A 27,894-nucleotide genomic window follows, 5' to 3' on the forward strand; every position below is an offset into this window, starting at 1 on the left:
GCCCTGTTCTCCCCTTTTGATTGTTCTGTCTCCCAGGGCAGTTTTGGCTTGCCTGTGTATATTTTCCCAACCATCCATTGCTTTAGTTTCTTCTGGGTGCCAGACACCTTGCAAAGGGCTTACCCTGGGTTACCTAACAGACAGCAGTCCTGACACTTACCTTGAGACAGAAGCTGTGCATCCCCAGATCTGTGCATGATGAAACTGAGGCTCAGGGAGGTTACCTGAGGCTCAGGGAGGTTACCTGCTCTGAACCTCGGTACCCCAGAGCCTCCCTGCCCTGCGGAGCTTTTGTATAAAGTTTTAAAATTAATTTTTCACTACGTAAGTATATTAGCCTTATAAAAAATTAAGATACTGCAGTGAAAGCTAAAGCCCCCTATGGTCTTTGCCATCTCAATCTTTGTTTTGGTAGAAAGCACAGTTTTGTAACTAGCGTCTCCATCAAGACTCAAAAAAAATTTTTTTTTACACACATATGTATGTACCTGTGGGAAATATATAGCGCCATTCTGTTAGTGGTATTTTGTTCCGTTAAAAAAAATACAAATAGGATCATACTATAGCTGCATTCTGCAACTTGTTTTATTTACTCAGCAGTATTTCTTTTCTTTTTTAAAATAAATATTTAATAAAATATCATTGCACGTAAGCTACTGAAGAAGTAGTCTCCTAGCATTTTTTTTTTTTAAAATAGGAGTTTTGGAAGAAATGGCTTAACGGGATGTATTTTTTAAAACAGTAAAAAATGTCTGTTAAGGTGCAAAATTTTTAAGAGAAGTAGTTTGAGCATAGTAACTATTTCTGTTGCAGTTTTCAAGTGCTCTTGGCTGTAAAGTTAGGGTCAAACTTACTGTCACAGATATTTCTGTTCTTGCTGATAAAAGCTAGTAAGACTGAGGATTCTATTTTCTTTTGGATTTTTTTCTGCCTCTTGTTTCAAATAGGTGAGGAAATAAAAGATTTGTTTCCCCTTTTGGAAAAAAAAATTCCATTTGTGCACTAGTTGGACCACTAAAGATAAGATTTAAGGATTTGGGCATCAAGTCCCAGAGTTCTCGAGTAGAGATGGGCTAATGTTTTCTATAAAGGATCAAAGGATAAATATTTTAGGCCTTGCAGGCCAGTTGGTCTCTGTTGCAACTGCTCAGCTCTGCCGTTGCAGAGTGAAAGCAGCCACAGGCTGTACATAAACAGATGAACATGGCTGTGCGTCAATAAAACTTTATTTACAAAAACAGGAGAGGGGGGTGGATTTAATCTGTGGGCCATAGTTTTCTGGCCCTGATCTGGACACTGGGGTGTTCTGTAGTCAAGTCCTATAGTTGGGGAGGAAGGGAAGGGCCAGAGGAGCTATAGCTGTTGAGTCACTCTGAAGTGTTTCTTCTGAGGTACCGGTTCTTCTGTATCTGATTTGCAAAGACCTACATCCTTGTATTCCATGGGAGGGCTGTGTGCTCTTCATTTATTTGGTCCCCTAGGTTGGATGACTAGGTTGTTTCTAATTGGTGGGCTTATATGGCCACCATCTGGCTGCCAGGATGTCAGCACCATGTGGTCTCCCCCCAGGGCCAGGGGCAAGGTGAAGCACTGTCGCATCAACCGGGACGGCCGGCACTTCGTGCTGGGCACCTCCGCCTACTTCGAGAGCCTCGTGGAGCTGGTCAGCTACTACGAGAAGCACGCACTCTACCGGAAGATGAAACTGCGCTACCCCGTGACCCCCGAGCTCCTGGAGCGCTACAATATGGTAGGTGGTTGACTCACTCGAGATTGGGTGGAATATCTTGTCTGAGGTTACGATTCATCTGTTTGTTCATTCAGCAAACCTTTCCTGAGCACTTACGTGTGTCCCACACGGCTCTACGTCCAACAGCGTGGACAAAGACCCTGCCCTTGGGCTCTTACAGTCTAGTGTAGGGGAGACAGACAACAAATGAAATTTAAAAAAATATACAGAGCATGTATCAGCTGGTGGGTGATAAGTGCTATGGAGAAAAACACACTGAGCAGGTGAATAAGTGGATAGAGCGATGGGGAAGGGGCTGCACTTCTCAAGGGTGCCCGGGAAGATCTCGCTGACAAGGAGACATGTGGGCAGACACAGGAGGTGGAGGAGGGAGCCCGCAGCTATGACGAAGAAGAAAGAACAGCCAGTGCAAAGGTCCTGAGGTGAGAGCGTGCCTGAAGGCACAGAAAGGAAGCTGCTGTGGCTGGTGAGTGAGCCAGGGCGGGGGCAGAACTAAATAAGGATAGAACTGGGTGGTGTAGGGCCACTGTGAGACACGGGCTTTTATTCTGAGCCGTTGGGAGGGTTCTGAGCAGACAAGACAGCCGATCTGATTACCATGTCTCAGTTCCTATCAGATAGAGTCATTAACTTACTGAAAAGAGATTTACTGTGCACCAACCATGTGCCAGGAACTGTTCTAGATACTGGGAGTATGGTGGAACACCATCGGCCGCTGGGAAATTTGGGCTCTAGAAAAGGGAGCTGGGTGACACACACGCACCGGGCAGGGTGAGTTACAACGAAGAAGAGAAAACAGGATGGTGTGCTAAGGGATGGGGCACTTCGTTAGACTGGGGCCACAGAGGTGGGAGCAGGCCTCCTGCAGAGGGTGACAAGGGAGCCCAGGGAGCAGACTGGCCGGGAAGCTGTGCAGAGGCCAGTTCCGGGGGTGGGGGAGCAGGGGTGCACGAGACGGGAATGTGGCTGGTGGGGCTAAAGGCCAGTGAGAGAGGCAGAGGAAGGGCAGGAGGGATCTTCAGTGTGTGCTGGTGGAGGTTTACCCACCTCTCTGTGAAACAAAGCCCTGGTTTGTGGCATCTGCCAATTTCTGTGGTGTAAATACTCCCACAGTGGCTAGCGTCAAGCTGGTGACGTTGAGTGGCGGTCAGGAAGAGCGGTGAGCTCGCTCCAGCACACCACTGGATCTCAGGGTGTGTGTTTTTTTCTTACGTAGGAGCACAGTGCCTGGCACAGTGTAGGCCCACATGGGGGCCGCTCTCATTTTGGGGTAAAATTTCCAAGTTTTGGGGAACTTCTTAATAGCTTTTTACTGTCTCCACCTGCAAGGTGAGTAAACTGTGAGGTTTCAGCTCTTCTCCTAGAGAGCAGGAAACCACAAAGGTGCGTAGCATCCTTGTTCTAAGGAAGGGCTGTCCCGGGAGCTTGGACGGCTCCATTTATTTTTCTCTCTTCTTTTTCAGGAAAGAGATATAAACTCCCTCTATGACGTCAGCAGGATGTATGTGGATCCCAGTGAAATCAGTCCTTCCATGGTACGGTGCCGAACTTCCAATTCACGCTATTCCTTAGTCACTAGATTGACATGGGGCCCACCCCCAAGTTAAAAGAGGGTAAGGGAGCATTTTGGAAAACTTGGCCCCCCAAAATGTTTTTTTGAGAAGAAACTGATGATTGACAATACGACATCTAGTTTCAGGGAATAGGTTAATAGAATTCCCTCCAAACGCGACTGTGTTTTGCTAAAATTCTGAAGTTTGATGAACCACCTTTGGGCCACACAGCTTCTAATTAAAAGTCTTTCACATGTTTCTTGGTAAGTGACTGAGCCTGTGGTGTTCATAAATTCATTTGGTTCAGTGACCTCTTTGCAGTGCAAACGGTATCTTACATTCCCACCCCAGCTGCTCTGTAATTTCATGCAGGTGGGCCTGGATTTTTACTGTTAGCCTGCAGCTCCTGGTTTCATCTCAAATTCAGTTTGAGCCTGCGGCGAATTTTCTGTTTGGGGGGCTGTCTGGTACACGATTAGTGTACAGTTCTCACTTAGGAAGGGGCCCAGCTGGTGGGCTCTGTAGAAATCCAGAGAGAAAGTTGTTTAAACTTATAATCCTTGGCCAATGCAAATCCCTTTCAGCAAGAAGTGAAGTCTTGAAAAGTTGTGGGTGCATGGAACTGGGTGTGAAAGGCATTAGGGGACTTGGCTAAATAGCAAAAACTTTTATTAGAAGTGACAGATGCTTTGGTTATGAGAATGACATGGCCTCATGTCAGCCAGGTGTCAGGGTTTGGTGGAGGCCACGGTAAACTGGGGACACACAGCCCATCTCAAGGGCAGCCGCCTCCCGTTAGGAGTCGATGGCTGCCTTTCCAGAGATCAGGCTGGGTCTTCTGATTTCTCGAGACAAGCCAGTAATCTGGATGTTTGAGGTGAAATCTCCCCATTATAAAATCCTGGCAACTAAACCAAGTTGTAGAGAAAGTCTTCCTACACTCAGTGAGCCAAGTAAGACATGATTGTATGCAGAATTTGATCGCAAGCTGCCAGACCATGGTGAGTGCTTCAAAATAAAATTATTATTACTGTGACTGAAAAAATGATGTAACAATTAAAGAAAACACTTGGAAAGCAAGAAAAAGAACCAGCCCTGGTCTCACCATCCCAGTGCAGTAGCTGTCTGCGTCTCTGGGTGTTCCGTCCCTTCTCGTCTTTGTCCGCGTGGAGGTGTATTTTAGCGTCACCACCACCAGCACCTGCCATTTTTATTCTGCTTTGTACACCTGCTGCTTGGCCACAGGTTGAGTTTCTCCACTGCTAAGCTACTTAATGACCATTTTTGTTTAACCTGGTAAGCCAGGCAATTTAGATGAAGTACATGGACTGGAATTTTAACTTAAAAAGAGAGTGTGTTTTATGCTGTAGAATATTCTGGGTAACTGTGCCCATTTGGCTGTGTCCCCATCAGTGGCCATTTGGGTTGTTTCTAGGCTGTGCTCTTCTCATTAACACTAAACTGAACTTGCTCACCTGTGAGGCTTTGTATCTTTTGCTTTATGTCCTTTAAATGAGCTCTTAGAACTGGAGTGATTAGATCAGTAATAACAGCTAACACATACTGATGACCACAGAGCGAGCATCGTTCTAAGCACATGATGGCTCATTATTCCTCATAACAGCCCCAGGCATTAGGTACCATTTTTGTGCCCATTGTACAGATGAGGAAACTGAGGTACACAGTGGTTGAATGATTGCTGAGGAAGGTGTGGAGCTGGGATTTGGGTGCTCCCAGGAGTGCACTCTTAGCCAGTTTGCTGTGCCACATGCCCGCTTGGTCATCCAGTGGTGGTTCATTTCTCTAGTTCATGAGGGACCTGACATGAGGACCTCTCCTGCCATCTGTCAGGCTGGAGACTTGCTCCTTTGGAAGCCGTTATATGGCCCCCCCGCCCCCCGCCACTGGCTATACCTTCCTTGTGGCCTTGGAGTCTGGCAGTGACCTGTAGGATTTCATGGGGTCAGATGTGGCTCTGGTCCTTAAGTCTGCCCTTGAAGCAGGATGCACAGGTAGAGCCTGCACTGTTTGCAGGTGGGCGAGTCAAGGGCGAAAGCTCTGGTGGGAGGTTCCTACGGCAAAGTTCATAAAACCCACATTGCTTCTTATGGAACATCACGAACTATGGCAGTAACTCATATTAATGGGTTCTTTCTCTGCTCAGTCACTTACCAGTTGGTTGACTTTGGGCAAGGATACTTCTTTGTGTACCTCTGTGTACCTCTACTTCCTCATCTGTAAAACAGGATATACTCCTACTGCTTACCTACCTGTTAGGGTTGTTGTGAGGATTAAGGAGATACTATAGATAAAAGGCCTAGAACAGGGCTTTGACTAAGAAATGCTAGCTCTTGTCATTTTTATCCTTTCGTGCATTCTCTCATTTAATAGTCTCAGTGACCCTGTGAAGTATGTAAAGTTTTAATTCCTGTTTCACAGATGGGGAAACTGAGGCTGAGAGCGCCTCAAGATTATAGAGCTGGTAAGGAGGGGGCAAACCAAGGATTTTAACCCACGTGTCTGACTCCATAGCCCATGCTCTGAGGAGCAGTTTTACGGATTCCTTATAAAACCCCCATCCCCATTTCCTTGGGTTGGGGGAGGGGCGGCTGCTAATCTAAACAGGCTGGTTGTTTCTGAGGTTTTCCTGTTAGTGTTTGCTTGCTGTGTGTGTGGGTGTTCATTTTGTCATTGATTTATGCTTGCCAAGCAGCCGGCATTAAAGCAGGTTCACTGGAGAGAAATTTTGTCCTAAGTTCTGTCTTGTTTCTGCCAGTGCAGAGACCTCCTTTTGGTGAATGTCACGGAGGAGCACCTCAGTTACTCTTGCAAAATGTCAGCATCCTTCAGGAGCCTAGTTAGGGGATCACTGGCCTAGGTGAAAATGCCGGTGAGACTTGGGGATGTCCAGAAACGGTGTTGAGCTTGAACTTCCGGGAAGATGGACTTCCGGGAGCACAGGCACTGAGGACTTCAGAGGAGGAGGTTGTGGCTTAATGTGAAAGGCATGTCCTTTCCTTGTTGAGGAAATCGAGCAATACTGGCTCACTCTGAGGTGCCCTAGGCTCTGACTTAGGCCAGTCCCCATCCCCACTCCCTGGTATACGTCCTGGGGGCCGTGGCTCCCTGGCAATGCCAGCCCTTCACCAGCAGATGGCGCGGTAACCTTGGACTAAAGCCTCCCTCTCTTTTGAGAGGAACCAAATGTGCCAGAAAATGCAGCCGCCTCCTTCTGCTCTTGTTGCCCGGCCTGACCTTTACCCTCGTTTTCCCTGAAAGCCTCAGAGAACCGTGAAAGCTCTGTATGACTACAAAGCCAAGCAAAACGATGAGCTGAGCTTCTGCCGTGGCGCCCTCATCCACAATGTCTCCAAGGAGCCTGGGGGCTGGTAAGGCTGAGGGGAGCTCTGACCCCTTTATCTGTTGTTCTGGGCTGGCTTTGACCTGTTATACTTTCTGTAGGAAGGTGACTGATGCATGCTGTATTCAGAAAAGTGGATAAATAACAATAACAATTCTCATGTCCTTTATCATATCATTACATCTTATTATGTATTATTTTAATTATAATAGCAGCTGCTATTTCTTGAGGTCTTACTGTGTGCCAAGCACTATGCTGACTGCTTTCATACAGTAACCAAATCCTTGTTACAACCCTGCAGAGTTAGGACTATGATGATCCCCACTTATAGATGCAGTGAATGAAGCTTTCCAAGGTCCAGCTACTAAACAGCACAAGCCTGTGCATTATTTTAAGTTCAAATTCTTGTGCTATTGCTTAGTCTCGTGCCCTATGCGATGGCCCCATCCTGGACTGAAGAGGTACATTTTTAGGCCAAAGGCACCTGGGTGTTAGAGGGTTGAGTTATCTCTTCTCCTTTTTCACCTGGGAATAAGAATTCTCTGCCCATCCATAGGTCCCTAGGCAAGTGGGTTCCTGGGATGATTCCTACTTTAGAGCCATAAGGACTTGTTCATAACCATGAGCACTTGCAGAGACTCAAGCACCTCACAAAATTGGCACCTCTTCCTCCTGCAAGATAGCTGGACCTGACTTAGAAATCTGAACAGCAGCCTGAATGGAGCATTGTCAAGCACTGTCTTAAGCACTTCATTTGAAATAATTCATTTAATGCACACAGTGATCCTAGAAGGTTGGTTCTGTTCTTACCTGCATTTTACAGACGAGGACAGTGAGGCACAGAGAAGTGTGCAGTAACTTGTCCAGGGACACACAGCAGCCTGAGATTTGAAGCCAGGCCGTCTGACTCAAGAGGCCACACTTTTTACTTACTCATGTGGTAGACCCGGAGGTGTTCAGACTTTCTTTTTGTTTTTTTGTTTATTTGGAGAACCCCCTCTTTCCAACCCACTTCTTACCTGGATCCCCAGAGATCTTGTCTCAAGATGAGTTAAGAGACTGGAGTAAGTGCCTTTAGTGAGGGACTGAGGGTAGACCTTATGCCCAGCTGAGGTCCCCTCATTTCTTAGTCTCTCCCTGGTGACGGTATTGCCACCTAGTGGGATGTCTGCCTCAGTCCACATTTTTTTGCATCCTCCCATACTAGAGGACCAAATAATTGTGGTTCAAACCAGGATGCATTCGAGAGTGGAGGGAATGCAGTGTTGACACTACGTCTGGACCACAGGTATAAACCATTCAGTTCTGGGCAAATGGTCCATACAGTCGCCCTGAATACAGCCAGACTTTGCTGGAGATGGGTCTGGAGAAATGAAGGTGAAAAGAGTGTGAAAGAGGCTCACAACTGGCAATTCTGTGTTTCCACCAGGTCGTGGGACAGTCAGTCCTCTCTGCTTGTTCAGGTTAACAAACATTTGTTAAGCGCCCCCGAGGATAGATTTGATTAAGACCGAGAAAGGTCTCACGTCGAGGGGAAGACCAATGTATAACTGTTAAGTTAAATATAAGGCGCGGACTGGTTTGACGGCTGTGGGAACAGATGCCAAGGAGCACAGAGGAAGAGCACTCAGCCTAGGTGGCAGTCAGGGAAGACTTCTTGGAAGAGGAAGGCCCCAGCTGAGTCTTAAATGGTTAGGAGCAAGCTGGCTATAAAGAGCATGGACCAAGGCATAGAAGTTAGACAGCATGGCAGGGCCACATGGGGAGGTGGCCACAGGTGGTCTGGAATGAATATCAGGTTCAAGTCACAGAGAGGTAGGACTCGGGGTCCAGGAGCCCCTGGGGCTATAGCGTTCCAGGCTCTGATCGCCAGGCTGAACAGTCTAGGCTTAATTTTGAAGGCCTCAGGAGCTATTGGTATGGTGGGGTCAGAGGTGCATTCTGGAAGGAGCCCCCTGGCTGCAGAAAGTGGCCCACAAGAGGGGTTGGAGGAGGAGCCCTGCATGTCCAGGCACCGGACCTGGGGGCACATCTTGGAGGTGCCGCCAGTTTGGTTGAATCAAGACACGTACAAAAGTTGATTATGTCTCGTGTTATTAGTGTTGCTACAGAGGTGGGAAGGTCAGGGGTGGGGGGCACGATTTTAGCTGAGTAACAAGAACCAACACTGCTGGTCGCTTAATATGTACTAGGTGCTACTCAAAGCTTGTAGTGTATGTTAACTCATACAGTCCCAATAAAACCCTCTGAGGGAGGCACTGGGATGATCCCCACGTACAGATGGAGGGTCTGAGGCACAGACACCTCGTAGCTGATGGTGGAACTGGGTTTGATTCCAGGCCGTCTGGCTCCAGAACCTTCCTTATCCCACCCCTGTCTCTAAATTCACAGCCCTCCCTGAAAGGGGGCTGGGCCTCCGCTAGAGCTGAGCTTTCGTCTTGTATGGCGTCTGATGTCCACTTAAAGCACTGAAACTTTTGACTTTTGGTGGCTTTGACCGAACACTAGGATCATGGTAAGGGGAGGACGTGACCTCCAGCACTCACTGCTGATTAAAAAAAAAAAAAAAAAAAAAAAAAAGCAGAGGATCCCTTTGATAGGCTCCGCTGTCACAGATAACGACCCCCTCTACCGGCCACTCAGTCACTTGCCCCCTTCCCCCTCCCCCATCGGCTGGGAGCTAGTGAGCAGTGACCATGGCTCGGCCAAGGCCCTCTGATCCCCTCTGTGTTTCCATATAGGTGGAAAGGAGACTACGGAACCAGAATCCAGCAGTACTTCCCGTCCAATTACGTTGAAGACATTTCAACAGCTGACGGGGAGGACCTGGAAAAGCAGGTGAGTCTCCATCGTTCATCCCAGGGAGGGACCCACCGATCCTATTCTGGGGGGTCCACTGAGCCAGCTCCACGTTTTGTACGCGCTGTCCTGTGTTCCCCAAGGAGCTCCCGAACAGGGACAGCAGAGTGACGGGGAAATTGGGACTGTCCCCCGAGTTGTGGGTGACGGTCTCTGTGACAAGACAGTCAGGTTTAAATCAGGCTGCTGCGCTGGGCTGGAAGGCTTTGCATATGCAGAATTCCCTCCGCAGTGAAAACGGCCACGGCCAAGCGGCCTGCAGATGAAACGTTTCGCTTGGCCAGCCTGGCATTCAGAACGTGCTTGGTGTAAGCAGGCCGGCCCAAGGGAAAGGTGCGTCGAGGCCCTCCTGGTGACATTGCAAACCTGGTTTCTGTTCCCCGCTGCCTCTTGCTCAGAAGGCTCGAAGAGCAGCTACTTTCAGTGCAACAGCAGTGCTCCAAGGCTGGAATCTTAGACTTTCTTGTAAGGGACTCGGGGCACTTTAGGAAGGCTGCATGGAGGAAGAGGCCTTTGAGTGTTAAAAGTCAAGTTAGAGTTCAGCAGCCAGAGACCAGCAGAAGGGAACTGCAGGTGGGAGGTACAGCCTAAGCAAAGGTGTGGTAGTGGAAACAGTTTTGTTCATTGCGCTCGGCCTGAGGCAGAGACGGTAACGCCCCCCCCCACACCCCTCCCCAGCTGTGTCCATCCCGCATTGCCCTTTACCCGCACAGTCGGCATTAGCCTGGGGGAGGGGTGGGGTAGTACATGTGATGGGCAGATACACAGTTCTTCCAGCTTTCCCGAGACCAGGCAACTCCCCACCTCACCTGACCCCTGGGATGGTTCAAATGTGCCGTGCGAGAGGAAGAGCTGGAAGACTGAGCAGGGCCTGGAAAGCCTTGAGGCGAGACTGCAGAGCTTAGGTGTTGCTCCCATAGGACACAGGGAGCCACAGAAGGTTCTTGAGCTGGGCTTGGAAAGGGGGCCAGTCCCATTTCCTGATAATGTCAGAAGAAAGGGTCTAGGGTGTTTCTGAAACCAGATCCACGGAAATGCTTCGAAACCTGCTCTGGAATTCACAAGGCGCCTTTTTACAGATTGGAAAATGAAACGCTGAACCTGCCAGCACCTGCTCGCTGCTGGGTCCCCACCAGCAACATGCTTCGTTATTTAGCTCTCTCCCTGTGGACGTAGCCTGTGATGAAAGTGCATTTTAAACAGTTCCAGAGGCAGTGCCTCTGCTAAACGGTATACTTTGGAAACTGGTTATCTTTTCACTATTCCCTTTAAGACGAGCGTGAGTTATGTCTTGTTTCTTCACAGATTATTGAAGACAATCCCTTAGGGTCTCTTTGCAGAGGAATACTGGATCTCAACACCTATAATGTTGGTATGTGCACACATGGTCTCAGCCCAGATTTCCACCCAAATCTCCCCCCAGCCTGGCCTCAGGACCACCCCAGACAGGGGGTCAGCTGTCCTGGGTCCTTCCAGCTTCGACTTGGTTGCTGAAGCTGAGTATTGGGCCAAGCTGGTTAATGACTATCATCTTACATCTTGATTGCTATGCTATTAACATCCGTAAAGCGCTATAATCTGGTGTTATATACCCTGGTGCGTATATATTAAGTGCTGGACTAATGGTGGCTGTTGTTATTCCCAACATCATCGTCCTCATTGCAGGGGTCTGCCTGGGTCTCCCATGCTTTTCTAGGAGGAGCTGAGACGTTGGCTGGGCTGCAGTGGAGCATAGAGTTGGGGGTGTCTGGTTCTTAGCCCAGCTCTGCCTCTCAGTTGCTGCGAGACCCTGGGCCTGTCATTTCCCCTCTCAGAGCTGCAGCTTCCTGGCAGCTCAGCTGGGCGTCAGGAAACCTGGCCTCCCCCTCAGAGTCTGGTGCAGGAGGGAGCCCACAGCCTAAACCGTGGTGACAGGGGTGTGAGATGCATGGTGCTTCCTGGGCCTTTGAAGTGAGCATATAGCAGCTTCCAGACGAAGGAGCTGAAGGCAGTGAGGAGAGACTTTCTGGGCAAGAAGCCAGAGCGCCTTTCTTCTCTGAGCAGCCCGTGTTTCCATAGCCGGCCTCCGTGCCTCCTGTAGTCCGTCAGCCCACTAGCCTAGGCAAGTGGGCAAAGGATTCTTGGTTCCATTTCCAGTTAACAGATGAGAAAACCAAGCCCTGTAGTGACCACAGAAGCTGCCTGAGCTTCCACTGCGAGTTGTGAGACAAGCTGGGTCTGGGGCACCGGGGGCTCGTGCCCTCCCTGCTGTCACCCTTTGTATCATCCTGCGCTGAACTTGCACAGGCACGTGGCTCAGGGGGATGAGGAGGGAGCTTGGAGTCAGGTCTGACTTGAGCCCCAGCTTTGCCACTACCAGCTCTGTGACCTTCCGTGGGTTACTCTGCCTCAACGAGTCTCTGTTTCCCCTCCTGTGAAATGGGCAGAACAAGAGCACCCCAAAAAGCTGTGATTAGACTTAAAGAAGATACAGAGCAGTGCCTGGCACGTGCGAGCCCAGAGATCTTTGTTGATGATATCACGTGGCCGATAATTTCTCCTCTTGTAGCCTTCATTTTCTCTTTCCAGAAAATACTTTCCCTGTAGAGAGGACCTATTCCACGCCTAGCTGCTCATGGCTGCTGGCGGTCTGTGGCTTGAGCTGATCACTGCAGTCTCTGCCTCCCTCTTCAATGGCCAGCTAACGCCCCTGGGTCTCTGCCTCAAATTCCCTCTCCTCTCTCTGATGAAGGACACTGGTTCCTAGATTTAGGGTCTACCCAAAATGCAGGGACGATCTCATCCTGAGATCCTTCCGTACATCTGCACAGACCCCATTTCCAGATAAGGTCACATTGACAGGAACTGCACATTAAGACGTGGACCGCTACCTGATACAAGGTAGATGTCCCGGTCGGCGCTTTGACAATGATGGTTGGGTTGGGGTCATAAGAGAAGTGGCCTGGGGAAGTGGAAATCTGGTCTTCTTTGGCTTTCTAACAGGCTGATCAGGCCTTTTGTTATCCTTTCCTAAAGTAAAGGCCCCACAGGGGAAGAACCAGAAGCCTTTCGTCTTTATCTTGGAGCCCAAGAAGCAGGGTGACCCTCCGGTGGAGTTTGCCACAGACAAGGTGGAGGAGCTGTTTGAGTGGTTCCAGAGCATCCGGGAGATCACCTGGAAGATCGACACCAAGGTAAGCCTTTTGCTTACCTGGGCTCAGGTGGGCCTGATATTCTCAGGCTTGTGGTACTCTGCTGAGGTGGGGTGGGTCTGGGCTGCCGGAGGAGCAGGCCCAGCGGCCCCACGGAGTTCGGGGGTTAGAGGGGGGTTGTTCAGACGACAGGAGCACTGCGGAGAGGAAATGGGTACTGGAGGTCCACCTGCGGAGCTGGGTCTGGTTTGAACCTTTGAAGGCTCACGGTGTGTGCAGTGTCCCTTGATGTTTGGGGCCTGTCGGGTCCTGTGTGTCTTAACAAGAAAGTTTTGCCTTCCTCATTTGGAAAGTTTTCTTGTTTCTAAATACTGTTCAAAGCAGCCTGGATCCTTGCGGCGCACGTTCACTGAGCTCACGTCTCTGTACTGGAAAGGGCCCTGGGAATACTGTAATCGACAAGACACAGCCCTTTCCTTCCAGAAGTTTGTATCCTTGTGGGGGGAACTTCCAGTCTTGATGGGAATGAGCTTTTGAGGGTTTATCCTCAACGGAGCATTAGGGTTTGTCTGGAGGTCTTTTGAAAAGGGCGAGGTTCTAGGTAAGAACAGGTTTAGAATTAAGCCAACTGGAGTTTGCATCCTGGCAGGGTTGGACCCTGAGCAGGTAACCACATCTCTCTGGGCCTCAGTTTCCTTGTCAGTAAAATGAGGAGCCAGATACCTAACTCACAAGATGAAAGGAGATGATGCATAGAAAGTGCTGGCCCAGAGCCTGACACACAGCAAGGGCTCAGGTCACCACAGGATTTAATCATCACGTTGTCTTCATGCCAGGAGGACATGGGGAAGTGTTGCTGTGTCTTGGATGACGGAGCAAGGTGCTGTCTGCTCTTCCTTGTGGCCACGGAGCTGGGAAGAAGTTCTAGGGTTTTCCATGTACCCAGTTGCTTCTAGGACTGACTTTAAGGCTTTCCCAGGACCTCCTGGATCCCTCTGACCTCGGGTTATAATTGATGAGTCTCCCTCCTCCAGTGTACTTGGCTTGATTTTTTCTTCCCCCTGTGGGGGACTTCGCAACTTGGCCAGTCTGTAGTCACCAGAGGCCCCCTGACTCATCCTTTCGACACCCTGGGGTAAACTCCTCTTCTTTCGAAGACTTTGTGCCGAGAGCTGTTCAGATGGGCACCCTCCCTGGCAGGGCCTGCCGTCTTTCCCCCATCCCAGAATCTAGTCAGAGGCCCTACCTATGGGTCCTTATTCTTCGCAAGACCTGTCACATCATCACATCAGTCACTTGGGATGAGCCACGCGCTTGTGGCCAACAAGGCTGTCCCCACCTTCCCCCATGGGGCCATCTCATCTGCCCTTGGTGCCTCCAATGCAGTAGGGCTCCGAGGCCCAGGGGGTTGCCACTGTCCCGGGGTTCCTCTGAGAGGTAGTTTCCTCCTGTCTTCTTCTGCGTGTGTTTTCATGGTCGGCTGAGTGGCTGTCGTCATGATCTGCACGGCACCATCTGCGAGCATGTGACTGTCCTGAGCATCTTCTAGTACTTGGGACTCTAGGCCCGTGTAGCTGAGAACGGAGAAAAACACCAGTGAGGAGGAAGCCTTTAGCCACTTCATTCTCAGGCACTCACGCCCCATCTGAGTGTGGGGCTCGGAGGGAAGGGGCATGGCGATGACACCCTCGGCCGGGTGCTTCCTGGCTCTCTCCCTTTCTCTTAATGGAGGAAAATGTGACTTCACTTGAAGGCTGTCCCCTTCATTGCCCAGCACATGACGGTTTCTGAGGCTAAGCATAGCTCTGGAAGGCTGCTGTGCTCTGCCTTGGTCTACATTCCTTTTTAATTAGCTTTTACATCTGCTTAGTCGTATCACATTTCATACAAATGTTAAAAAACAGAACAGGAGTCAGCAGAATTGACAAAGGTTCCACTCTGAACACAACCAGCTGTAGGGCTTGCCGGTGTGGGAACAAGCAAGGTGGACCCATGCTGCCACTGGGAAAGCAACACGAGGTGTGCTCTCAGCTCACTGCCAGGAGCTCCTCACCGAGGCCCTAGGAACCTGCTCAGGGCTCTGTAATTTCACATCATCTCTGGCTTCTTTCAGTCAAATGGCAGAAGACCAGTCACTAGGATTCATCTAGTTAGTGAGTTTCCAAAGCCTGACCAATGAAGTGTGTTGTGATTTCAAACTCTGAGATGGCCTATGGGCAAAGTCTGTGGGTCTGGAGGGTAACTGTTCTACAATTTTGCAGTAGCAACTGGTATTTCATCGTGAACTGATACTGTTTTCTGCTGAGGTTGAGAAAAAAAGTGATGCCCCATAACCCTTCATGGCTCTGTGCTTGGTGAGGCCAGACACGTGGACACAGCTGGCTCAACCCACCCTTACTTCAGGCGGGCGTGCTGTCGTGAGAAGTGAGCTGTGTTGTTGCTAGGGTTTCCTCTCCCCAAATAACCTGCGGGGAAAATTGTGTGCTAAGAGGACAAAGCCGAACTGACACAAGGATTAGGAAAGAACACCTGAGGTTTGAGCTTAGACAACGCTTCAGTCTCCCTGACGGCATCTGGCCGTAGACGATCTGGCTGACACCTTCTTCGTCTCTTGCTCCGTGCCCGTCCCACCCACACCAGCCCTTGGAGCCTTGCCGCTACAGCTTGCTTTGTGCCCAGGGACATTCAGGGAGTGTGGGAAGGGCTGGTGAAAGCTGGGTGTGCTTCGACGAACTAGGGCAGATTTCACGTTCTGATCTTCCCTGGTGATGTGGCTGCTGCCGGAGCTCATGTAAAAAGCTCGTTTGCTGGTCACTGCCAGGGTCCACTTGGGCCCCAGGATCTTTGTCAGCAGTCATGAGTTGGAGGCATTCTTACAGAAGAAATCGGGTGCCCACGCCTGCTTGTTTAAAAAGTGGATGCTTTTGTCCTTGGCCCGGAAAGGCATTTCTGGGGCAATCCGTGTCGCACCCCTTGTTTGCCACGTGATCGGCGAGGGCAGAGGCCTCCTTCTTTAATTCTCTCAATAGCTCCAGGAGGTTAGGTATTCAAGTTAGCCTCATCGTACAGGTGAGGAAACTGAGGCACAGAGAGGCTAGGTGACTTGTGCCGTCGGCAGAGCCAGCAAATCGGGCCAGCTTTCAAACCCGCCTCTGAGTCCAGTCCCCACAGTTGTAACCAACCACTGTGATGCTCCTGTCAGTCACCAGAAGACTCACCCCCTGCAGGGTCCTGCTCCCAAGGGACGTGTCTCAGTGTGGACACTGGTCTGGACACTAGTGTTGAAAGGCGCCAACATAGATAGTCGGACGAGAGACAGTGCAAGGCCAAGACCAGGTGAGGCAGTGGGCATTCTGGAAGGCTTGAGGGATGCAGCATCTCTTTCCCAGGCCTGGATGGAGTTACCCAGGAAGGCGTCCTGGGGAAGGAGTGATCTGGGTGGCGTCCAGAATCCGACGGACCTGCAGAGGAGGGAGGAGGATGGGGGCGGCAGGATGAGGGGCCAGGACGTTGTCACTGTGCTTCAGAGGGACCTGGGATGTGAAGCTGGCGGCCTTTCAGACAGGTCTCCTCCCGTACCTGGTGGCTGAGGGTGGAGAGGGGGCGAAGCAGAGGGGTAACACAGGTGAGGCCGATTGCTTAAGCATCTGGTCTCGGCCTGCTGTGGAGCCCGGGGTAAGCTACTCAACCTCTGTGTGTGCTGTAATGTCGTGGAAGAGTGGAGATAAACTGTACCTCTCAGGGACGTGTGGGCTTAGGTATCGTATCCACCGAGCACTTAGTGTGCACTGCCTGAAGCTGAGCAACCTCCCGGATGGTGAATGTTATCATCTGTGAACGATATTCTCTCTAGGGTTCCCCCGCTTGGCCAATGGGGGATGGGTCAGAAGTTGGTGAGGCCAGAGAGGGTTGTCTGGTTTGGAGTGGAGTGAGAGCCCATCCTTACCTGGAGATGGATTTGACCGTGGGTCCTCCGAGGGCGAGTGGCTCCCAAGTCCTTGGTGTGTGGCCCGGGCCGTGGAGAGTCCTCTGCACAGAGAGGTGCACGTTGCAGGGAGGTGGGGTGCGGGGGACAGCGAGTGAGCACAGGGAGGCCATGGCCTAGAGCGGTCCTGGGCTTGAGAACTAGAATCTGATGAACTGTCACAGCGTGGTTTCGGGAGAAGGGATAGGGCAGCGCGCCGAGAGCAGAGGGTTGAGAGAGGGGTGGTGACAAAGAAGAGCCCTCGTTCCCCTGTATTCTCGAGAGTTGTGGTCAGAGACTGAGCTAGACAGCGATCCTGGGTGGAGACAGTTTGGTGGAGAATTTCCAAAGTAAAAGGACGGGCAGGGGGGAGGAGAACTTTCCACCACATTTAAGATGTGAGCATGTGTGAGGGCCAAAGAGAAGAGGAGACCCAGAGGAGGAAGACGCCTGCCAGGTGCTGGGAGGATGGGATTTCGCAGGTGCCGGCTTGAGGGCTGAAACTCGAGATTGGCTCCACACAGGAGAACAACATGAAGTACTGGGAGAAGAACCAGTCCATCGCCATCGAGCTCTCGGACCTGGTCGTCTACTGCAAACCAACCAGCAAGACCAAGGACAACCTAGGTACCGTCTCCCATCACTCTGCCCCCCAGCCTCGGGGGAAACTCTTGATTCCATTTGAGTCTGGCGTTGTGAAAAGCGTTCCTACTCGTCTTAACTGTGCTAAGTGGGAACCTCCCCTTCAGTTTGTCCTCAGGGCGAGGATGCTGGTGAACCAGGCCCTTCTGGTATCTTCAGAAGGCAAACCCTCTTAAAGGGTGGATTAGTTTTTCTGCTGCTGTAACAAGTTACTACGAACTTGGTGGCTGAAACAACACGTATTTATTCTCTCACGGTCGTGGAGGCCGAGGTCTAAAATCAGTATCACTGAGCTGAAATCAAGGTGTCAGGGCCCCACTCCCTCCAGAGGAGGATCTGTTCCTTGCCTCTTGCACCTCTGATGGTTGCTGGCATTCCTTGGCTTGTGGCCATGTCACTCCAGTCTCTACCTTTGTGGTCATATTGCCTTCTCTTCTACGTAGTCAAATCCCCCTCTAGCTCTCAGTTATAAGGACTTTGTGGTTTCATTTAGGGCCAGATAATCTCCCCCTTTCAAGCCCTTCAATTTAATCAATCTGCAAAGTCCCTTTCCTATATAAGGAACACAGTCACAGGTTCCAGAGAGCAGGACCTAGATATCCCTGGGGGCCATTATTTGGCCTGCTGCAGAAGGATGCAAAAATGGATCTCCTACCAAATCCTCCAAAGTAGCAAGTTCTTTCATCTAATAATGGTCCTGTTCATATTTTCTTCCTCCTTTTGAGCAACTCCTGTCTCTGATCTCCAGAATCTGTAATTCCAAGGCAGAGGACCAGAGAAGCAGTACTAAACCTCAGCGTTAATGGTCACTGGGAGGCTGGTCCCTGGGTACCTCCACACGCAGGGAAAGATGTCATAGCTCTGAACCAGACGCAGCCACGCTCAGCGTGTTAAGAGCTGTCCTACCACAGCTGGACGTGAAGCAGCAGAGCTTCATCCAAGCAAAGAATTGTTTGCGTTTTTCCACAAGTCTCCTCCCATTCATTGTCCCCTCACCCACGCAGGCATCCCCTCTCCTGTCACATCCCTTCCTGCTGGCATTCGTTTCTCCCTCCACCAAGATGCTGGGTTCACTCATCTTGTGCCTGCAACACCTTTGATGAGGAACAGATCCAACGTCCGCACCTTCCACTCCTCAGATCTCCTCCTCCCTGCGGATCCCATTTCCCCCACCCCTTACTGTAACTGTACCACTTTTGTGGTTTCTTGTACAAGGCTGCTGGTAGTTCTAAACAAAAAGTAAATTACAATAATGCTAGACTAAAAGGCTGTGGGAACACTGGGCTCCCTCTTAATATCTGGGAGCGCCCCCCCGCCCCGGCCCCGGAGGGGAAAGCCCACAGCAGAACCAATTATGGCAGGATCGTCATAACCACTTGAATGTCTCATCCGGGAGAGATTCCTGGTTTCATTTCACGACCTGCACATCCCGCCAGTACATTAGGCGTTAAGAAAATGTGCGAGACACAGAATAAACGCGACTCCCTCTCTTTGTGCAGAAAACCCCGACTTCCGAGAAATCCGCTCCTTCGTGGAGACAAAGGCTGACAGCATCGTCAGACAGAAACCCAACGATCTCTTGAAATACAATCAAAAGGGCCTGACCCGCATTTACCCCAAGGGACAGCGGGTGGACTCCTCCAACTACGACCCCTTCCGCCTCTGGCTGTGTGGCTCCCAGATGGTGGCACTCAATTTCCAGACACCAGGTAAAAGGGGGCTGATTGTGGCCAATAAATCTGAGACGACGGAGCATTATTCCAGGCACCGTCTGCTGGGGCCACCGGTGTGATGTGGTGGCCAGAGCACGTAGTTTGTCTTAGGAATTGTCAGTTCAGCCAGCATGCTAGCGCGAGGCCCATCCCCTTGAACAGAGTGATGACGGGGACCCCTGGGCATGCCAGGTGCTTGTGTGACGGGCTCCGTGATGGCAAGTGACAGACGCGAAGTCAGTCCGGTTTAAGAGAGAAAGGAAATGCATCCACACACATAATTTAAAAGTCTAGGAATTGAGCTTCAGGCAAATGGATTCAGGTGTTCAGTGGCTATCTTCCGGTCCCCTCTCCGGGCCCATCCTTCTCTGAGGGCTTGCTGCCCAGGCTGTCTTCTGGAGATAATCATATGCTGGGAAAGGCCAACACGCCCAACTTCTTTATGCAAAGGGTGGCATTAATCATGATGCTTTGCACTTTGGTGGGTATTTAAGCCTCTTTGGAGGACCTGTTGATCAGTCGTCTCCTTTGTATTTTTGTGCCTGCATAGGATTCCACTGAGCAGAACCATAAGGTCTTCATCTGATCCCCGGCTGAGGCACGTTTAGGTTATTTCCCTTCATTTGCTACTGCAGACGGCACTGCCCCCTGTAACCTTACGTGAGCATCACTTTAGATATGGGAGCACGTCTGTGGGGCAGAATTCTCAGAAGTGCAGGCTGGGTCAAACAGCTTTGATCAACTTGGCCCTGAGGAAAACCACTGCACCCCTGTATCCAGGAGGGTCTGAGCGAAGACACTTAGCCACCCTGCTCTCCATGGGGACTGCAGGCAGGAGTGCGAGCGGGCGAGACGTTTACCCCCTTTTTGGCAAAAGCTGACCAACTTAGTTTTAGCAAAACTTTTCAGTCTTCGATAGGTGAAAACCGATGTTACACTGTAGTCACAGCTTCCCTTACTGGTAACTTCTCTTTTTATGAGTAACATGTACTTAAGAAGCATTTGTGTTTCCTTTTCCGCAGACTTCATTCATGCTTCTTACCCAGTTTTTCTAAGGGGGTTTAGGTATTCACAGCACACAGTTAGCAGATTTCTTAGCAGGTTAAATTTATATATAGATATTTACCTGTCAGTTGAGTTAAATTGATTTTTCTACAGCACATCAACTTTTATGGAAATTTTGTTCTTTGTGGCAATTTTTAGCTTTGAATACATTGTGGATTTTGTATCTTACTTGGAAAGGTGTCCCCAGTCTGAGATTTTTTTAATCCCACATTTTCTTCCCGTAACATTGGTTTTTAATGGATTTTTTTAAACCCATATATTTGAGTCTGATACCTATTTTAACAGCTGCCTCAAATTATTTTCGGAAAAAGGTATAAATCATCCCCTACCCAGCACCTTGGGGCCCCTTTTCTTGCCTCACTTTCATCAGCAGTTATCTTTCCTCTCCAGATAAGTACCTGCAGATGAACCACGCCCTGTTTTCCCTCAATGGGCGGACTGGCTACGTCCTGCAGCCCGAGAGCATGAGGGCGGAGAAGTACGACCCCATGCCGCCCGAGTCCCAGAGGAAGATCCTGATGACTCTGACGGTCAAGGTAAGGCCCAGCCCTCCTTCCGCGCGCATGGGGCCGGGGCTGTGCAGCGTGGGGATGGCCCAGCCCGCTGCCTAACGACACCGGTCACCTGGTTTAAACCGTCAACACCCAGACACGGGTCAGGATCTTAATTGCAGTGCCTGCCACGGTCATTGCAGGGGAAGAGGGGAGGGAAGGGCACCTTCCCGGGTCCAGCTTGGTCACCTCCCCTTGTTTGCGGGGGCGAGCTATGAATCTGTCTCTGGCTGGGTTCACCAGGGTCCCTGTGAGGTCAGCATCTGGTCAGAAAAAAAGGGGAATCAAACATGTGAGAAGTGGCTCTCTGGTCTTTATGGAGGAGAGAGCTTGTCCCCATCGTGGCCACTTTGAGAGGTGAAAGCTTTTCTAAACTGGTCCAACTTTCAGAGAAGGTGTTGTCTCTTTGTTAGAGTTTTTGTTTTCTCCCGTTTGGGAAATGATGCAAGGTAGGGAAATGAACTGCATTTCTCATAAGATTAAGGAAGAAAAACTGAAGCATATATAAATAACCAAAGTTCTTAAAAATTAAAAAAAAAGGCCTGTTAACAAAAAGGATTCCACATTCTCCCCCATCCTTTCCTGGGAGGGGCTGAGAAATTGAGTGACTGAACTCCATCTCTGTAGGTGCTGGCCTGGGCGTATGCATTTCTGTGCACAGGTGAGGCCCACCTGTTGAGTCTCTTGGCACTGGGGCTGCCATCCCAGCTCATCCTTAACAGCTGTGGGAATCCTCCCTGACTCTCCACCCCTATTTCCTCATCCACAAAAGGGAAGCAGTAGGGGTGTCCACTGTAGGAGGGTCTAGTACTTCACCAGTGAAGAAATGAGAACCCACCCACGTGGAACTTGTTGGCTCTGCCCAGGATGGAGCCGGGAGAGTTCTAATCCTTGCGTTTGGTGTCCTAGGTGCTGGGGGCTCGTCATCTTCCCAAACCTGGACGAAGTATTGCATGTCCCTTTGTGGAGGTGGAAATATGCGGAGCCGAATATGACAACAACAAGTTCAAAACAACAGTTGTGAGTAAGTTGCTGGGTCCTTTCTTCAATTAAACTTCAGGCAAGTTGAATCACAGGTTGGGGATGCTAGTCATCGGGGATGCGGTAACGCACTGGTGTCCAGGTCTTTCCCTTCATCCCCCTTGCCTGCTATGGGGAGCTTGGGGGGCGGGGGGAACAAAGGGCCACGTGATGAAAGAGTTGGACATGGACCCACAGCTGTGTTTCTCAGCCTGTAACTCACGTTGGGAGGCCCCGGCAGGGCTCCAGCTCCCTCTCACCTGTGCATCAGCCCTCACCTGCTTGCCTACTGAGTCCAGGGCTAAGAGAGGATGTGGCTGACCTGACCCAAACGGCTGCAGCCCAACCTGGGTGATCTTAACCCGCAGAGGCCAGGGAAGCCCAGAGAATGCTTGTTCTGCCATCTGAGGCCTGGAAAAACCTGAACTGTGGGCCTTTTAAGGCTTGGGACCACTGCCCCTGGTAGAAGGTAGCCCGATGAACAGCTCACGTGCTGACCAGTGAAACTGGCCTTTGTGGAGGGTGAAAGTTAACTATTTACCTTACTCCCTGAGGCTGGTTCTCCCCTGGCAACTCCAAATCCCACTATCTCTTCAGAGCACCTAACCCGCCTCCCCCATCAGACGAGGGATGTGGCTCCCATGTCTCCTTTTCTCTTGTCCAAACCTACCTGTTCCTGCACTGTTGTCCACCCCCCAATCCCAGGGGGTTGAGGTGGGAGATCTATTAGGGGCGGTGGTCGCCTCCCCCCTGCTTACTGAGGGCCAGGCCTGTGATGGCATTGGAAAAAAATTATTTCTTAGCTCCTGGCCTAGATGTGTATTTACACCGTTCAAAGCCAATGGATGTAGAGATGGTGTAACCAAGAGGGGGCAGGACGAATGGGGCCTCTAAGTGAGCTTGGATTTCCTTCCAGATGACAACGGCCTAAGCCCTGTTTGGGCTCCAACACAGGAGAAGGTGACGTTTGAAATTTATGACCCAAACCTCGCGTTTCTACGCTTTGTGGTGTACGAGGAAGATATGTTCAGCGACCCCAACTTTCTCGCACATGCCACTTTCCCCATTAAAGGAATCAAATCAGGTGAGACCCGTTTTAATGATAATGTTTGGCTTGGATTGGCATCCTTTTGGGTCTGGGCTGCTGGCTTTGAAAAGAATGAAAAAGCCTTTTTCCTGGCTTCTATTAAATCATGGGTAGGTTGGACAGCTGATCTCGTGGGAGTTCCCGTGAGCTGGGACAGGGACCGCGGCAAGTGGCAGGATGAGACGCTGGGCTGGTCATAGTGGGGCTTCTGCATCCAAAACTGGATTATAAGTTGATGGTCCAGCTGGCACTGTAGTTTGGTTTCATTTTGGAAGGTTAGAAGCTGTTGGCCTCTCCTCAGGCAGGTTCAGTGGCTGGTAAGGTGCTCCCGGGGAAGGAAGAGACCCGGAACTACAGTCTTAGGCCTGCTTTTCCCCACGTCACCCTGGGCAAGTCACCTGGGCTGTCGGAGCACCACCTTCTTCTTCTATGAGGTTGGGATGGTTGACTCACTTCTTCTTCTTGTGATTCCTTTCCCACACGAAACCCCTTCATGCTTTGAGAAGGGCCCTGTATTTCTGAGAGACCCCAGTCATAGATCCTTCTAAATTCCTCATGAGGTCACTCACTGTTCCCCTATTTTCCAAGGGTCATTTTTCGAGAGCCAGAGATCACTGTCATTTCAGTGATCTGTATACAAAGAGTCTTTTCTCTTGATGTTGTTTGGAAACCTTGGGTCCTGTTTCCTATTTTTTTTTAAATTTTTTCTAAACTTGGAACTTACCAGATAGTCCCTACATTTATATCATACACACCTAATCATTTCTACAACTAGACCTGTGTGTGGGGTGTTCCAGTTAGAAAATGCAGGCCCATCCCAGGGTGTTCCCGTTCAGCCAGGCTGGGTGGGCCCAGGAATCTTCATGTGTGGCCAGCTCCTCAGAGGGCACTCGCAGAAAACCGGGTGAGACCTAGGCTGCCCGTCCTATCGAGGAAACACAGTCCTAAGCGAATGAGTAGATGAAACAGGAACTTGAGAAGAAGTACCATCTTCCTGATTTAATGACAGCAGTGAACACTCGGTTGGAAGGTCCAAGAGGCCTGACGTTTGCCAGCCCCCTTGGTTAACTTGCCCCCACTGGAAACTAAACCCAGCAACTTAGCCGCAGGACTTTACTCTGCAATTTGCCTCTTTTACATTAGCCCAATAAGTAAGGCTTAGGACATATTTCTTTTTGTGGTAACTGTGCCCACCCCTTCCTAACCCACCTCCCCTGGACTCATCCTGCACAGAGCAGTGGCTCTGCTGTTTCCCCCTCCTTACGGGGTCCCTGAGGAGGGATGTGAACCGTAGCCCCTCCCAAGGCTTAGAGAGAGGTCAGCCGAGGAACCCTCTTGACCAGCCACCTAACAGTGTCCTGCTGAATCATCTAGAAAATGCTACGGCTTAGCTTGGAGAGATTTAAAAAACAACATCTCAAGGATGATAAAAAACGTGACCCTTCCCCCAGCTGTGAGATGCTCCCAGTAAGACCTTCTCTCTGTGTCCCGCTGCTAGCACTGCCTCGTACATCCATATTCATGGAAGGCGTGACACCGAATAACAATACCTTTGTGCATAAGGCATCGAACTCGAAAATAAACTCTGCCCGTTGTCATTAGAGACGCACTTAAGCTTTTAAGCCAGCTGGAGCTCGGGAAAGAAGCAAGCAGCCTTTATTGTGCTTGCTGCCTTAAACTCTTTCTCTTTTAATCCTCACAGCAGTCCTGTGAAAGGGGTTTTATCATCTCCGCTCTTTAAATATAAGCACTTTGGGCCTAGAGATGTTAATTAACTAGGTCAAGGTCACGCACCTTTCTGACCAGAGCTGGGATTCAAACCCCATGTTCTTCCCTACTCCACAGGCCACACTCAGGGCCTCCCCTACTCCTAATAAGCCAAAAATACTGATGCTACGTCCAAAGACGTCTCTGTTTCCCTTTCCTCTGTGATGTAACCAAAACCAGTAAGAAGAAAAACGGAACCAAACTATTTTTAGTGAAATTGGCAAACACCGTTCAGCCCTACTCCCAATCTATGTGAAGGGCTGCTCCTAAAAATGAGGCTTGAGCAGTGACAGGAGGTATGTGGAACTGGAGACGTCCAGCCGAAGGAGGGACAGAGCTCACTTCTCCAACTTTGGAGGCACGCGCTGGGCCGCACCACTTTGCTCGGGGTGCACGGGCTGCCCCCCAGAACGCCACAGCGCACAGCAGTTCAGCACGTTCTAACATCAATCAATACCTAGACTGACTGCTTCCGCACTGTTCATAGATCAGCTCGGTAGAGATGCAGAATCTCGGCCCCATCCCAGATCTCTGGAGTCAGGATCTGCATTTTAATAAGACCCACAGGTGATCCACAACACCATAATTCCCAACACCTCTAAGGGGAAAATAGGCCAGAAAACTTCTCTACAGCAAAATTCAAGGAGAGCAGTGTTGGGAAAAGAGTGTGACCTGAGAGTTTTATACCCACTCACACTGTCACTCAAGTATAAAATCACAGGATGGATGTGTTCACACATGCACAGTCCGGGGATTATATGTCCCATGAGCTCGTATTCAAGAATACAAAAGACAAATTTAGCCAGCCAAAATATTGATGGAAAAGTTCAGTTCAGTGAGAAGGTGGTGAGCATTGGACATTTTTAAAAATTTGTGCATTTCATTGTAAATTTTATATCACAAAAGGGACACTGAACAAATATTGACTTCTTGTTAATGAGATTCATGCTGACATAAGGAGAAGTGTACAGAGGCCTTCATCTTTCTTTGAAATATGAAGTAAATATCACACGTGATAGATTGGTGGGTGGATAAACATAAGTATAGTGAAAGGTTAATGGTAAGATTTAGGTTGTGAGTATACAAGTGTTCCTTGTCACGTTCTTTTACAGAACTAAGCCTCCCTTTGTGGGAGAATTATGGTTACAAAATGGAACACAAATATTACACACCATGTTGATGGAGAAATAATAATACAGCTTACCCAGATTAGGGGAGGAAAAGGGAGAGAAGCTATAGGGTTACGTAAGCATGCCAATTTCCTCATCATTAGCAGTGGAAAGTGAGGGATTCAATAGATATTATTTAAAGGTGATAAATCAACTGACAGACTAAAAACAGGTTCTCTAAGAGAAATAAGAATAGTCATCAAACAAGCCAAAACCTGAGTGGTGGAAGGCACAGAGAAACTAGACCACATGCCCTACTTTGAGCGTTGCTTGTCCCAGACAATCAGTAGATACAGTGCAAATAAGAAACTTTCAAGGTACAAATCTCTCCTTACAAAGAAGCTACTGGGATATAATATAAAAGCATAAGGAATATGGCCAGTAATATTGTACTAACTTTGGGCACAGATGGTTACTAGAATTACTGTGGTGATCATTTCATAATGTATGCAAATATCAAATCACTATGTAATACACCTGAAACTAACATAATATTGTACGTCAACTATATTTCAATTTAAAAACTTTCAAAGTGATACTAGGGCTATATAGTAAATCCTTAAGATACAGTGGTCAATGGAAACTGTAAGGTACAGAATTGCTGGGCAGCGTACTATCCTTTGCGATTTTAAGGGAAACAAACATGCATAGGCTATTTTGGAAAGATACTGTTAACAGTGGTTCCTTCTGGAATAAGGGGTTATGAGTGTGTGGAAGCGAGACTTTAATTTCTACTGTGTATTCAGTTATACTACTTCAGCAAAACAAGCAAACCAACCAACCTTGAGAGGTGTTGCCTTAAACATTACTTAATGGGGAGGGGTGGGGGGAATTCAGCCCCACCTCAACCCTCTCCTAAATAAAAAGAAACATTTAAAAGACCGTCAGACACAGGTCCTAATTGTAAATTGGGAATGGCTTTTAGAGGAGAATGATCAATGCTGCTGTGAACTGCCAGGGGACAGGAAGATTTCTTCCCCTTGGAAATCTTTAAAGAGAAAACGCTCCCTCGTCCTAAGCTTTGTAAAGGGCTAAGTGCAGAAACAATGTGGGGATTCATTACTCCTTTGAGTCTTTGGCCTCATCAGGAGTATTTAAGGAATTGAAACTACAGCTGTAGTCGCTCTGAATTCAATGTGCAATGTTCTGTGGGTTTTAATTCGCTCTGAGTGAGTCATTTTCAATTTCTAGATGACAGGTATTTTTAACTTCACTTCTCCGGATGGACCTGTCAGTCAAGGCTGTGTTCTGCAGCCTCCCTCCCCAGCCATCAGGGTGGGACCTGTGGCATCCAGGAAGGAAGTCAGCCCCCAGCATGGGGCACTGACTCCTCTGCTCCTTGTACTGGGTATGTGATCCCTGGGTACTCCAAGAAAGCAAAGGTGTGACATTAACTGCCTGCCTTGGTGTTGTTTTTCCACTCTGCAGGATTTAGATCTGTTCCCCTGAAGAACGGCTACAGTGAAGACATGGAGCTGGCTTCCCTCCTGGTTTTCTGTGAGATGCGGCCAGTCCTGGTGGGTGGAGACCCTCCAGCTGGGGTGCCCTGAGCTATTTATGTCTGCTGGTGGGGTGGAGACGACCAATGAGTATGGCTGAGGGACTTGGAACACATGGAGAATTATCTAGCCAAACATGCCACATCATAAAAGAAGGATTCCTTTTAGCTACAGATTTCCTCCGAGGTCCTAGGGTTTTCCTTCCAGCGGCCTTTCTTCTGGCAGGATGCTATATGATTCTGTGAAGAGGTTGTGTAGTTGGAAAGGGAGAAGCTCTTTGGAAGTTCTTTGGTTTCATTTTAGCCAGAGCCAGGCAAGACAGTGCTCTTCTAGGTAAACGCATCTTTCCTGCGTGCTTTACCTCACCTGTTGGTTTACCTCACCTTCCAAAGGTCTGCAAGCATCCAGCAAAGCTTTGTCATGGCTTGTCCTGGGGAAGGGAATTCATGGACCTCAAGTTCCCACAGCGAGCGGCACTCCTTTTGTGGTTCTGTGTGCTGTTGGTGGAGCCTGCCTTCTTGTTCTTTCGGTTTGCAGCAGCCTTGAAGACACTTATTCTCTCCTTTGGTTAACCAGTTTGGGTAGGCTGGATGGAAAGGGCTTGGCCTCCTTGAATTATGAAAGAGGATGAGATAAGGTGGGTGAGGACCAAGGTTAAGAACGCAGCACCGAGGAGTGGGGAGTTCCGGTCTTGGGTTTGATGGTATGTATTGTGATTCTAGAGCTTCCGAGTCTCTGTGACGGCCTCTCTTATAGAACGAACC

The 27,894-nt window shown here is 49.6% G+C and overlaps 1 protein-coding gene across 1 annotated transcript in view; it reads left to right on the forward strand.

The window, feature by feature from the left end:
* The window catches only part of PLCG2 (phospholipase C gamma 2), a 146,521-nt gene that overhangs the window by 108,757 nt on the left and 9,870 nt on the right, over window positions 1-27,894 (forward strand). The window contains exons 20-31 of the mRNA XM_059998978.1: window positions 1,570-1,750; window positions 3,214-3,285; window positions 6,583-6,692; window positions 9,406-9,502; window positions 10,829-10,895; window positions 12,539-12,696; window positions 17,143-17,245; window positions 18,760-18,969; window positions 20,428-20,573; window positions 21,498-21,612; window positions 22,525-22,692; window positions 27,060-27,148. Of these exons, the coding sequence (XP_059854961.1) occupies window positions 1,570-1,750; window positions 3,214-3,285; window positions 6,583-6,692; window positions 9,406-9,502; window positions 10,829-10,895; window positions 12,539-12,696; window positions 17,143-17,245; window positions 18,760-18,969; window positions 20,428-20,573; window positions 21,498-21,612; window positions 22,525-22,692; window positions 27,060-27,148 (1,516 nt within the window). The remainder of the gene's footprint in view (window positions 1-1,569; window positions 1,751-3,213; window positions 3,286-6,582; window positions 6,693-9,405; window positions 9,503-10,828; window positions 10,896-12,538; window positions 12,697-17,142; window positions 17,246-18,759; window positions 18,970-20,427; window positions 20,574-21,497; window positions 21,613-22,524; window positions 22,693-27,059; window positions 27,149-27,894) is intronic.

The sequence above is a fragment of the Delphinus delphis genome, chromosome 20 (genome assembly GCF_949987515.2).
Source record: "Delphinus delphis chromosome 20, mDelDel1.2, whole genome shotgun sequence".
Lineage (NCBI taxonomy): Eukaryota > Metazoa > Chordata > Mammalia > Artiodactyla > Delphinidae > Delphinus > Delphinus delphis.